At 41.2% G+C, this 13990-nt stretch overlaps 2 protein-coding genes across 4 annotated transcripts in view; one reads left to right on the top strand and one right to left on the bottom strand.

Annotated features, from left to right (window-relative positions):
• rchy1 (ring finger and CHY zinc finger domain containing 1) overlaps positions 1-4774 on the bottom strand; it is a 45847-nt gene extending 41073 nt beyond the window's left edge. For 2 of the 3 annotated variants that reach the window (XM_072583765.1, XM_072583766.1), the window contains exon 1: positions 4650-4774. In XM_072583765.1, coding sequence (XP_072439866.1) covers positions 4650-4724 — 75 coding nt within the window. In that variant the 5' untranslated portion in view covers positions 4725-4774. The remainder of the gene's footprint in view (positions 1-4649) is intronic. The other variant, XM_072583767.1, reaches the window with a different exon arrangement.
• Positions 4775-4941: 167 nt separating this feature from the next.
• The window catches only part of LOC140485548 (uncharacterized), a 33112-nt gene continuing 24063 nt past the window's right edge, over positions 4942-13990 (top strand). The window contains exon 1 of the mRNA XM_072583764.1: positions 4942-4996. The gene's annotated coding sequence lies outside the window, so the exon portion shown is untranslated. The remainder of the gene's footprint in view (positions 4997-13990) is intronic.

Raw genomic sequence — 13990 nt, 5'->3', positions numbered from 1 at the left:
TATGTCATGGATAAAGGGGAAATCAGTGGATGCACTAGCTCAGAAGTCACATATCACCAGGTTATAGTTGTAAGCTTTCAGAGCGCTGCTCCTATGTCAGCTTACTCCACCTGGCAAAGGAGCAGCACTCCGCGAACTTGTGACTATAACCTTGTTGGACTATAACCTGATGTTACATGACTTCTGACCTTATTCATGTCCAAATCACTTGATGCACTATATTTAGATTTCCAGAAGGCATAAGGTACCATATCAAATATTATTGCAGAAAATAAAGTTCCTATTTGGGGAGTAGTATATTGGAATGAATAGAAGATTGGCTGACTAACAGAAAGCTAATAGACATAAATGTTCTTTTTCAAGTTGGCAAGATGTAACAAGTGGGATCAGTGCTGGGGCCTCAACTGTGTACAATTTACATAAATGATTTAGATGAACAGACTGAGGGTTTGTTTGCCAACTTTGCTGACAACCACAAACTAAGGTGGTTAGGGAGTAAATTGTGAAAAGGACATGAAACTACAAAGAGATAAATATATGGGTTAGGTGAGTGGACAAAGATATAACATAAAGAGTTTAATGTTGGAAAATGTGAAATTGCCCATCATGGCAGGGGAAACTTAAAAACGCAGAAGCAAAGTCCTTGAACTTATTTAAGGAAAACAATGAGATGAAGAGGTTCTTGTTAAGCAAGTGGTGAAACATCATTAGGGCTGGGTGATAATGCAGATTTGTGGTTACAGTCAGATCACCCATGATCTTACTAAATGGCAGAGCAGGTTCAAGGGGGTGAAAGTCCTACACCTGTTCCTAATTCATGTGTTTGTATGTAAAAAGACTTTGAGAAATTGTATTCAAATACTGGCAAACCTGTTCAGGAAGAACAAACTGCTTTAAAAATTATGACACTATGGTTACTCAATCCTGTGTTGTAGATTCAAAACACTCTTTCTATTACTCAACAGTTATTTAAGAAACATTTTACAGCTTCTAACATATTCTGTCTCTGTCAACATCATTATTTCTGGAATCAGAGTCTGAATCACTGAACTGTTTTTCCTTGCACTAAATCCATATGATACATTTCTGCCTCCTTACAGACTACTATATTCAGTCTGAGAATAATCCAGACTCCTAGTTCCTAAAGAAAACTCCAGAACTAGAAATAAAATAGCTGGTTAATATTTTCAATCATATTGAACACACATAACTATACAAGTCTACTTACTGAGATTGATTATCACTCATGTTTGGGATTGGCAGGAAGAGTAGTAACAAGAATATTCTGATTCTATTTATAATAATCTGAAAGGATCCTTGAGGCACAGTGGCAGTATTCCTACCTCTGGATCAGAAGGCCAGGGTTCAAGCCCCGCCTGTTCCAGAAGTGTATCATAGTATATCTGAACAGGTTGATTAAAAATATCTACAATAATCTAAATCGTGCTAAATCATAATCCCAGTGAGTTTCTGAATGTTTTTCTTTTTATATATTAACAATGACTTGCTAACATGATGGTAAAAAGGCAACATTGGGCAGAGTCAACATGAATCAATGAAATAGAAATCCAGTTTGACATGAGCACTGGAGTTTTTTTTTCAGGATGTTACTTGGAGTATATAAAAGGTCAATCAACGGATGTAAAGCATTTATATTTTCAGAAGGTTTTTGATAAGGCGTCACTCAAGAGGCAAGTAAACATAATTAGAGCTCATGGGATATGGAAGAATATATTGGTATGGATGACTTCATTAACAGACAGAAAGCAAATAGAAGGAACAAACTAATGAGCCTCAGGATGGCACTGTGTTACTTTTGGAATAAAGCAAAAGTCAGTGCTAGTACCACAACTGCTCACTATTGATATACACGAAATGATTTGTGTCTGGTGACCAATTTTAAATCTCTAAATTTGCTGACAACACCGAATGGGAACACAGGTTGTGAGGAAGTTGCAGGAAAGCCTCAAGAGGATGTGGCTGGGCTAATTCAGGCTAGAACATGGCAGGTAGAGCATATGTGAACTAATGTGAAAGTATTCATTTGGTAGAAAAAAACAGAAAAACAAAACATTCTTAAATAGTGAGAAGTTGGGAAGTAATGGTGTTCAAAGGGATCTGGATGCTCTTATCTACAAGTCACTAAAAGCATGCTGATGAAGCAAGCAGTGAGACGTAATGCCAGTGAAACTTACAAAATTCTTAAAGGGAATGACAAATTGGATGTACATGGGATGCCTCTCCTAGGTGATAGCACAGAACTAAGGAACATAATCTCAGAATAAGAGATAAGACCATAAGACATAGGAGTGGAGGTAAGGCCATTCGGCCCATCGAATCCACTCCGCCATTCAATCATGGCTGCTGGGCACTTCAACTCCACTTACCCACATTCTCCCCATAGCCCTTAATTCCTCGAGACAACAAGAATCTATCAATCTCTGCCTTGAAGACATTTAGCGTCCCGGCCTCCACTGCACTCTGCGGCAATGAATTCCACAGGCCCACTACTCTCTGGCTGAAGAAATGTCTCCTCATTTCTGTTCTGAATTTACCCCCTCTAATTCTAAGGCTGTGTCCACGGGTCCTAGTCTCCTCACCTAACGGAAACAATTTCCTAGCATCCACCTTTTCCAAGCCATGTATTATCTTGTACGTCTCTATTAAGTCTCCCCTTAATCTTCTAAACTCCAATGAATACAATCCCAAGATCCTCAGCCGTTCCTCATATGTTAGACCTACCATTCCAGGGATCATCCGTGTGAATCTCCGCTGGACACGTTCCAGTGCCAGTATGTCCTTCCTGAGGTGTGGGGACCAAAACTGGACACAGTACTCCAAATGGGGCCTAACCAGAGCTTTATAAAGTCTCAGTAGCACATCGCTGCTTTTATATTCCAACCCTCTTGAGATAGACCATTTAAAAATGAAATGATGGGGCCTTTTTCCATTCTAAAGGAATTCTCTAGCCTAGAAATTGTGGAATCTCAATCACTGAGCAGGTTTAAGACAGAAATCAATAGCTTTCTGCAGATTAATGGTATTGAAGTATATGGAGGGACTAGATGTTCAGCTATGATGTAACTGAAGGATACGGCAAATTCAATGGGCTAAAAAGCCTCCTGTTGCTACATTCGAATTACCAATAATGAATAACATTAGTGCATTATAAAGCCTGTAAATCATATAATTCTTTAAAGGTCTGTGAGACATTATCTGTTCTCTTTGCATTACTCACTTCAAGGTGTGAACCACACCTGTTCCAACAGATAGCTTATACAATTAGACCTTTCCCTGAGTCCATCTTTTGACCATTGTGAATAAAACATATTGGATTTCTCACTGATGGCGAAATAATAACTGTTCATTAGGACAAATGTTGAACACAATGTGGCATCTTAGATACTGTTTATGTCAGGTCTCCAATTGGCCCTTCCTGCTAGAGGGGGGAAGCAGGTTCTGGCGTGTAGTTGATTAGGTGTGGGATGTGAAGCACAGTTGGCTAGCAGAAGGAGGAGGCTGTACAGTCTCTCTGGAATTTCACTACAACACTTAGCCCTATTAAAAGATAATAATTATTTGCGTTTCTTTATTCATTCTTGCGATGTGGGCATCACTGGACTTACCAAAGTTTACCTCCGAATTGCCCAGAGGTCAGTTGAGAGTCAACCACATTGCTGTGGGTTTGGAGTCACATGTAGGTCAGACCACACAAGACAGCAAATTCTCTCTGTTGTAGGACATTAGTGAATCATATGGATTTTTTTCTCCCCCTGACAATTAGCAACAGTTTCATGGTCATCATTAATTCCAGGTTTTTATTGAATTGAACTCTAACATAGTGGGATTCAACCTTGGGTCCCCTGATCATTTCATTAGTCTCTGTGTTAATAGTGTAGTGATTGTACCATCATCTTCCTATATAGTGCCTTTCACAACATCAGGAGATCCCAATGTGTTTTGTAACTGACTTATAGAACTCATATTCTATTTCAATATTATCTGCTCTGGCCCATAAGAACATAGAAATTAGGGACACGAGTAGGCCATTCAGTCCTGTTGAGACCACTGTGCCATTCAATATGATCTACTTGTGGCTTTGACGGGCACTTTCCTGCCTGTGTCTCAAACCTGGAATCCCTTTATCGATCAACAATCAGTCGAATTCAACCTCTGATGTATCAAATAATACAGCCTACACTGGTCAATGGCAAAGCAAATTCCACAAACTCTGACTTTTTGAGAGATGTATCCTCATTTCTGCCCTCAATGGGAAACTCCTTATTCTAAGAAGACTATGTTCCTTGGCTCTAGATTCCCCTGTGAGTTGAAACACCTTAACATTCAGCCTCGAGAGTGAGGTGCTGGGAAAACACAGGTCAGGCAGCACAATCGCCTCCATCTACTGCGATTTATTATGATCTTAAATCTGAAATGCAACTGGAGGGGGTGGGGGAGAGCTAATCGATGCCTATCCTTCAGGTCCCTCAGTCAACATCGCCGTTAAAGGCCGGGGGGAGGGGGAGGGGAGGCTCTCTGGGATCTTCCTGTGCACCATCAGGGGTGGCGTGGTCAGACACTACATGAATACAGGCCCCTTGCTCTCCTCTCCCGCCCCCCTGAATGTGGGGGTTTATGATCCCGCTTACCTTGAGCCGGCAGGAGCGGGAGTAATGGGGGCAGGTGAGGAGTGGAACTCCAGGCCCAGGCTCGGCCTCCGCCATCAGGCCCACCCCCCCCCGTCACCTGGAGACGACCCGCGCAGCTGCAGTACCGCCACCCTACCGTCAGGGCGACGGCGCAGGCGCCGGGCACCTGATTAAAATGCGCACGCGCGTCGAAGGCCCTAGCGCGGGGGAATCCTGACAATGCGCGCAGGCGCGAGGCCGGCCCCCTGACCACATGCGCAAGCGCCAAACTGAGCCCATGACGGAATCCTGACATGGTAGAGCTGGTGTTGGACTGGGATGGACAAAGTTCCAAAATCCCACACCAGGTTAGAGTTCATCAGGTTTATTTGAGAGCACTAGTTTTCTGAGCAAAAAAAAACACCTGATGAAGGAGCAGCGCTCCAAAACCTATTGCAAATAAACACCTGTTGGACTCTAACCTGGTACTGACCTTTCGGGCAAAAGTCCTTCATCGGGAATGAGGTTGGGGTGGAAGATAGTGCGGGTACTTCATTCCTGATGAAGGGCTTTTGCTGCCCGACCTGCTGCGCTTCTCCAGCACCCGACCCTCAGACTCTAATCTCCAGCATCTGCTGTCCTCACTGGTGTGGGAATCCTGACAGAGTGCGCAAGCGCAGACCCGGCAGAGCGACGGTAACAATGTACGCAGGCGCAGAGGTGGCCGGAGTGAAGGTGGATACAGAAGAGGGTTACAATGTTAAACATCACCCAACACCAGGTTATAGTCCAACAGGTTTAATTGGAAGTGCACCAGCTTTCGGAGCACTGCTCCTTCATCAGGTGATTGTGGAGGGCTCGATCGTAACACAGAATTTATAGCAAAAATTTGCAGTGTGATGTAACTGAAATTATACATTGTTTTTATCTAATCAATTTTTCAATGACTGCAGATGCTGAAAACCAAATACTGGATTAGTGGTGCTGGAAGAGCACAGCAGTTCAGCAGCATCCATCTGTTCGAATACAGTGATAGTTTCACTTCTTTCAGGTGTAAATCACAAACCCTTTTTTTTAAACAGCTAACCCGAGAATGCAACTTTTAAAAACCCGTTGGACTATAAACTGGTGTTGTGTGATTTTTTAACTTTGTACACCCCAGTCCAACACCGGCATCTCCAAATCATGACAGAAGAGGATGGAATTGATACCATTGAGTTGGGGGAAGATTCTGAATGGGTTAGGGCTTATCCAGGAAGGGAGAAAGATAAGGGTTATATTTTTAGAATTATGCCACTATGGATAAAAGCAAAATATTGCAGATGCTGGAAATCCGAGTTAGACTCTTGGTTGGTCAGGGAATTAAGAATTATGTGGAAAGGAGCAGTACAGTGGACACGAGGAATGTTAGATCAACCATGGTCCTATTGAATGACTGGGCAGGCTCATGGGGCTGAATAGCTGACACCTGTTCCTATTTGTTATGGTCTTAGGGGTCTGGTCACCACACCGTAGGAAGGATGTGATTATACTAGAGGGGGTAAAGAGAAGATTCATTAGGATGTTGCATGGGATGGAGCAATTAGCTATGAAGAGAGACTATAGTGGTCAGGATAATCAAACAAAGAACTGCAGATAAAAAACCCAGTGAACTTGAATGCTGAAAATCTGAAACAAAAACAGAAATTGCTGGAAAAACACAGCATCTGTGGCGAGAATGTAGAGTTAAGTTTCAGGTCCAGTGACCCTTCTTCAGAACTCAGTTTCTGCAGTCTCTCCAAGAACTGCCAGAATGGCTGAGTTTCTCAAAGAACTGCAGATATTGGAGATATGAAACACACAGTTCTGAGGGGCATAGAGAGGGTAAATAGGGAGAAACATTTTCCCCATAGTAGAAGGGCCAATAACCAGTGGGCACAGTTTTAAGATAAGGAGCAGGATGTTTGGAGGTTTTTCAGGAATTTCCATCCAGTTGGTTATATTTATGTGGAAGTCACAGCCTAAAAGGAAGATGGAGGCGATATTTAAGAAATACTTTGATGAATACTTTAAACACCATGGCATACAAGGCTAGGGGAAAGTGAGTTGACCCAGGAGCTAGTGGGATGAAGGTTGAGACCTTTACAAAAGCTGTGATCAGAATAGATTATGTTCGATGATGGGCTGAAGGGCCCCTTTCTATGCTGTAAAACCTCTTTGATTCTAAAAACACAAAGTGCTGGAGAAACTCACCAGGTCTGACAGCATCTGTGGAGTGGGAAACAGAGTTAACGTTCTGAATACGTATGACTCACCATTAAAATCCACACTAAATTGAAACATTAACTCTGTTTTTCTCTCCACAGATGCTGCCAGACCTGCCAAGTTTTTCCAACAATTTTTATTTTATTCTTGCATATAGGTAGTGAAGTCACAAATCAGTCATAAATAAAATCAATGTCCACGTACTCAGCAATTCAGGCACCAGCTGTGGAGAGAGAAATAGATGAAAAACACAGACCTGAAATATTCATTCTATTTCTCCCTCAACAAATGCTTCCTGGCCTTCTGAGTATTGCTGATATTTTCTGCTTTTACTTCACAATTACATCTGCCACATTTTGCAGATCAGCCATGATCACATGAAATGGTAGGTATGGAGGAGCTGAATGGTTACTTCCTGTCCATTGATTGGAATGTTTTTATTAACTTAGAGCAGGAGTTGAGGGTTGATCGAATGCCACTCAGGTGGATTGGTGGCATTCTATCAACTTTGGAATATGGAGAAAGGGATTTATGAAATAATTCCATAAGTTTCAGGAACACAAGTGGTCCATTTAGTCCATCAAGTTTGTTCCACTATTCAAAGAGATCTTGGCTGATCTGACAATCCCCAACTCCATTTTCCTCCCTTTTCTCCATAACCCTTGATTCCCTTATTGATTAAAAATCTGCCTATTCCTGCTTTAAATTGCTGGAAGAGATACCAGAAAAGACTCCAATAAATGTGGAAGCTAGTAGGATGGAGGCACAGGAATTCTGGGAGAGAGAAGTGATGAAGGCAAAAGCATGGGAAATGGGATACTCCAATTTAGCACCCTGAGCAGGAAATGCTCGGCTGAGCAATAAGCAGGATATTCCTGGAGCTGGGTTGTGCAGATGTGAGAGAAATAAAGAGCACCTCTGTGGGAATTGCATGGTTACAGGACACAAGGTGAGAAAAGGTGTATTAGCAGTAATTGGATAGGTCATTGAGGTGAATAGCACAGATGCATTTAATGAGGAGCTAAAGATAAACAAGAAGGAGAAGGGAATTGAGAGATAGGATGAAAGGAGAGAGAGTTTGTGTGTGGCATTAACACCAACATAGACTTGTTGGATTCAATGGCCTGCTTCTGTGCTGTAAATTGTATGTAATTTTATACAGTAGATAGCCTAAAATTTGTAACACTCTTGTTAACTTATTGACAAATAATTAGATAGAGAAGAGTGCAATTACAACCCAGCAAGTCTAAATTCTCATCGAGATCATTACAGTTTATAATGCAAAAGGAGATCTTTTGGCACAGCATAATGCTTCTGATTTTTTAGCGAGCTACCCACTTTGTTCTATTCCCTTTTCCCCATATCCTGTTACAGTTTTAGCATATTTATCCAATCCTCTGTTAAAACTGATGATTTATTCTGGGATGCCACTCAATATCCGAGTAACACTATCATTTTAAATAAATCCCTCCTGGAATTTCATTTTGTCTTGTATGTGTGTTGCATTTGAATTTATGCCCTTTATGCCCTGACTCATTAAACAGTGGAAATAGCATTTTGCTGATTGACCTTATCAATCCCTTTCAGAGTTCTGCTTGACCAGACCTGATGGGCTGAATGGCCCATTCGTTCAAATAAAACCTGCTCCTGTCTCTCTCTTCCACCTCATGACTAAAATAAGTGGTATCCATTGTCATCTTGGTGAATTTCCTCTGTGTTTTCTCCATAAACTCTGTTTTCTTTTTGATTTAGGGCACCTCAGCCTGGAGGCAACATTCCAACTATGATCTAACTAAGGAATATGGGGGTGGGGAAGGAAAATAGGCACCAGATAGAAGTTAGAGGGCCAGAATGGCTTTCTCCCATTCCTATTTGTTATCAGCTTCATCAATGATCTGTAAATGTTTCGCAATGTAACAACTTTTAATGATACATTTTAAACATAGAAAAAAGTGCCTCACAGCCACGTCATCAGGAATAAATGAAATAAATTCCAGGGAATTAAGGATCGGGTGAGCAATATCTTGATAAAAGCACTCAATTCTTTTATTTACAAACTTCAAGTCTCATTTGATGTTTTTACAACTTATCGACTTGCCTTTCCATTTTCTAAACTTAAAGATCTGGTCCTTAAAGTCTGTCAGCTCTGCGTCACTTTGTAAAGTATTATCATTCAATTTATAAACCTCTTCTCCGCCATTGTTGTCCCAACTGATAACAAAGAGGGTAGAACTGCTGAAAGTGTAAAAAGTTGGTCAAGTCAGTCAACAAATGTGAAAAAGAATAAAAACTAGTTAAAAATAGCCTTCTCTTTCATCAAAACTCAATGGGAAGAGATTTTAAAATGTAATTGCGTTCTGAAGTGGGTGTGAACGATAAATGCACAATGTTTATAGACATCCAGTGTTTTCAAGGGAAGCTTAGAAACAACTACCCCTTTACAATACTCTTTTATTTAAATATTCTAGGGGAAAAAAACTTATGATGTGATCAAATCACTGGATTAAATCAGATTATAGAAACTGCCATGACTTTGTTAGTTAAAATGAATTGCTTATTTCTGTTCAAGGCCTTCATTCTGAATGTTTTTTGTAACAATTTCTAAAAGGACACCTGGTTTCAAGCGGAGTTAGAAGCTGTGAGTTTAAGATGTTGCTGTGGCATTTGCAGATTTTATTTTGTGAAATATGTGAGTGAGAAAGGGGACATTTGGAATCGCTATCACTTCGCAAAGTGAAGCACCTACAAGCAAACTACTTTCCAGAATAACATCAAGCCAGGTTAGAGCCTGGAAGTTTTACTTAACATGTACAGTGTGGGTGAGAAAAATATATCCAATACATACTGTGCAGATAAAATTGGAAAAAGAGACAGATAATTATTTGTTTGAGAGTGAGTTTGAAAGTTGTAAGGATAAGTATAGTCACAGATCAGTACTCAAGATGGCAGTTTGTGCATCTTGGGATTTGTGGTTGAGTCTCAGAGCAAAATTGCAAGGGTGGGGGAAAAACATTCCAGACCTGTATTTCATCAGGAATGGTATACAACATAGCAAGGGGCCATTCAGCCCAATGCACCTGTTCCAGCTCTTTGACCAAGTTACCCAATTAGCCCCACTCTCTGGTTTTGTCCTATATAACCCTGAAAATGTATTCCTTCATGGTGTCTCTCCAATTCCTTTTTGGATGTTCCCATTGAATTGATTTCCACTACCCTTTCAGGGAATGAGTCTCAGATCACAACAATTCACTGTGTCAAAAATGTTCTCCTCCTCTTCCCTTCTAGTACTTTTGCCAATTATCTTCAATATCTCCAATTCCTCACCTTCCTGCCAGTGGAAATAGTTTTGGTTTATCTTCTGTATGAAAATCCTTATGATTTTAAGTACCTCAATTAAATTTCCCCTTAACCTTCTGTCTCTTCTAAGTTCAAGCATCTCTCCAATAAGTACCTACTTACTTCAAACAATTGAGTGAAATGCAAAGGTGTATCATAATCGGGGTGAACTTTCCTGTTCTGTGTGGGATTAGGTTTCATACCTTGACTGCTGCTTGGATATTCTTTCTGGTGTTAATTTTCACCCTAACCTGTCTCTCAGCTCCATCCTGCAAGTAATGCCTCAGCTTCAGATATTATACAATCCCAAAATAAGAGGCCATTCTTCACACATACCGAAGATGCAGCAAATCTGAAGATAATAACAGAAAATACTAGAAATACCCAAGAGATCAGGCAGAGTGTGAGGAAAGTGAAACAGCATATACATTCCAGATCATAATAACCCACCAACATACCTAAAGAAAGAAAGAAATGTCCAGAGCAGAATCGGGAGTGGGGTTTACCTGGAAGACAAGTGGACAGTGAAATCAATATTTCATATGAAAAAAGACATTTGCTGTAAATCTGAAAATGCTGAAAACTCCTAGCAGATCCCTGAAAGTGGCCATGCCAGTAGATAGGGTGGTAAAGAAGGTGTATGGTATGCTTGCTTTTATTGGTCAGGGTGTTGAGTACAAGAGTCAAGATGTCATGTTGAAGCCTTGGTTGGGCCATACTTAGAGTATTGCATTCAATTCTGGTCATCACATTACAGGAAGGATGCAGAGGCTTTGGAGAAGTCACAGAAGAGGTTTACCAGAATGCTGCCTGGATGAGAAGGTATGAGCTACAAGGAGAGGCTAGAAAAACTCAGGTTGTTTTCTCTGGAGCAGCAGAGGCTGAGGGGAGGCTTGGCAGAAACCTATAAAATTATGAAATGCATAGATAAAGTGTTTTTTTTCCCAGAGTTGAAATGTCTAAAACTAGGGGGCTTGCAATTAAGGTGAGAGGGGCAAAGTTCAAAGGAGACACAAGGAGCAAGTTTTTTACACAGAGATTGGTAGGAGTCTGGAACACACTGCCAGGGGTAGTGGTGGGCACAAATACGATAGGGGTGTTTATGGGAGTTATGGATAGGCATGTGAATATGCAAGGAATGGAGGGGTATGGACCAAGGACAGGCAGAAGGGATTTTAGTTTAATTTGGTGTCATGTTCAGTACAACATCGTGGGCCGAAGGGCTCATTCCTATGCGGTACAGTTCTATGTTCTAGATGGAGAGTTCACATCTCAGGTTGCAATGTGTTGGTTTTTAGGGTAATGAAGGAATTGTTTTATGAATTTATTAACAGATGGAAGTTCCTGGCAGCAATTTCACTGTCACATACTGCCTGGGAGTGTGGTGGAGGCAGGTTCACGTGAGATATTGAAGAGGGTATTGGAGGATTATATAAGTAGAAACAATGTGCAGGGTATGGGAGAAAAGGCAGGAAATTAGCACAGTCACGACACCCATTTGGAGAGCTGGTGCAGACACAATGGGCTGAATGGCCTGCTGCACGGCAACATTTCTGTGATTCTGTCACTTACATACTCACAAACAACAGTTTGAGGAATGCATCAATGTTCAACTTCACTGACTTTAAACATTAACTCTGTTTCTCTCCTCACCAGTGTCATCCAACTTGTGGAATATTTTCCTCATATTCTGTTGTAATCCTTGTTTTTGTCTCACATTTCTGTAAAGGTTCTGCCACGTGTCCTTACCAATATTTATGGTGAAACCAGATACATCAAAACACATTTTCTGGGTATTTGTTTGTTCTTACATCATTTGCTGGGTCAGCATTCATTGTCCGTCCCTAGTTGTCCCTTGAGAAGGTGGGGGTGAGCTGCCTTCTTGACCCGCTGCAGTCCATGTGCTGTGGGTAGACCCACAATGCTCTTAGGGAGGGAATTCCATAATTCTGACCCAGTGACACTGAAGGAATGGCAGATGTGTTTCCAAGTCAGGTTGGTGAGTAGCTTGGAGGGGAACTTGCAGGGGGTGCAGCCCTTGTCCTTCTAGATGGTAGATGTTGCAGATTTGGAAGGTGCCTTGATGAGTTTTTGCAGGGCATCCTGTCAGTAGTACACACTGCTGCTACTGAATGATAGAGGGAGTGGATGTTGACGGTAGTGGATCAGTTGCAAGTCAAGTTAGCTGCGGTGTCCTGGATGTGTTAAGCTTCTTTAATGTCCCATTATTCTACAGAACACTGACTACACTTTGAAAGTACTTCATTGACTGTACAGATTTTTGGAACATGCTGAGTTGTGAAAATTGTGAAGGTTATAAATGTAAGTTCCCCATCAACTAAAATGCCTTTCGAAAATTTGTATCAACACATGTTAGGCAATTGTCCACTAGATACAACTAAACTAAAAGTGGTGTGGTCTTCAACAATTAGAACTGAAAATTGTATGTAAAATTGTGAATTGCCACACAAAATACCTCACAATCATGCTGCATTGAGAAGTCTGACTCTACCCCTAGGGGGTGTCTGCACATCATGGAACAGATGATCTCTCAGAATACCAAGAGCACAAAAGAAAGTGCTGGAGAAACTTAGCAGGTCTGGCAGAAAGAGGTGAGAGAAATAGAGTTAATGTTTCAAGTCCAGTTTGAATGTTCATTGGAAACTGGAACCTGTGTTCAGAGGCGACTGGATTATATTCAGCCATTTTCATATTACGTATATGGACTGGGGTGAAAATTCAATCTGCTTTCACTGATCCAGATAATGGAAGGCACCAGGCTCACCATTCCCATTATATAACTGCAGCTTGAATAAGGAATTTCCAGGTTCACTAACTTTCCAAATTTGCTTGAACAACATCTTCTGGACAGTTGGATGGCTCTTTCACAGTTATAATGGGCCAAATGGCATTTTTTAACACTCTGTGATTCCATCACCTTTCACTGCTACTTTCCCAAAGTGCATCAGTTGCAGGAACTGAGTTGAGAAACGTTACACCACTTGGTGCTCACTCAACCCATCAATCACATTGGAGAAGATTACATTGAAAGTGAGTTACAGTTGGCAGATTGTAAGTACACTGCTGTCTAATGGTATCAGTGTACTGTCTACTCTTGTAAGTTCAAGTCCATAAATGGGTGACCAGTTCTTAGGAATGGAGAACATCAAACAGGAGCATCCATATTTTCTTCATATTGAAAATATTCTGTTATAAACTTGTTAAAGAAACAACATTGTGCATTTATGAGTCAGCTGGAGTATCAAGTACTGTGTCACAATTTAGGAAGAAAATGAAAGATTGGATTCATTGGCACTGTTCTCCTCGGATAGAGGAAGGCTGACAGGAGATTTGATAGAGGTTTTCAAAATCATAAATGCTCTGGACAGACTGGATAGGGAGAAAGGGGATCAAAAATCAAAGGGCACTGTTTTATAGAGTTTTGCAAAAGAAATAAATGTGATGATTACTAAGTTAGGGTCTGGAATGCACTGCCTTGGAGTATGGTAGAGGCAGGTTCAATTGAGGCATTCAAGAGGGAACTGGATAATTATTTAAATAGGAATAATGCACAAGGTTATGGAGAAAAGACTGCATTTGGCAAAAAGTAGAAATGATCATCCTGCAGCCATGGCCGAGCAGTCTAAGCCATGGGTTTAAGGGTCTTACCTCCTCTGACAAGGGCAGCACGGTGGCTCAGTGGTTAGCACTGCTGCCTCACAGGACCAGGGTCCCAGGTTCGATTCCACCCTCGGGTGATTGACTGTGTTGAGTTTGCACAT

The sequence above is a fragment of the Chiloscyllium punctatum genome, chromosome 14 (assembly GCF_047496795.1).
Source record: "Chiloscyllium punctatum isolate Juve2018m chromosome 14, sChiPun1.3, whole genome shotgun sequence".
In the NCBI taxonomy this organism is placed as follows: Eukaryota; Metazoa; Chordata; class Chondrichthyes; order Orectolobiformes; family Hemiscylliidae; genus Chiloscyllium; species Chiloscyllium punctatum.
This window is presented reverse-complemented; position numbering and strand designations above follow the sequence as displayed.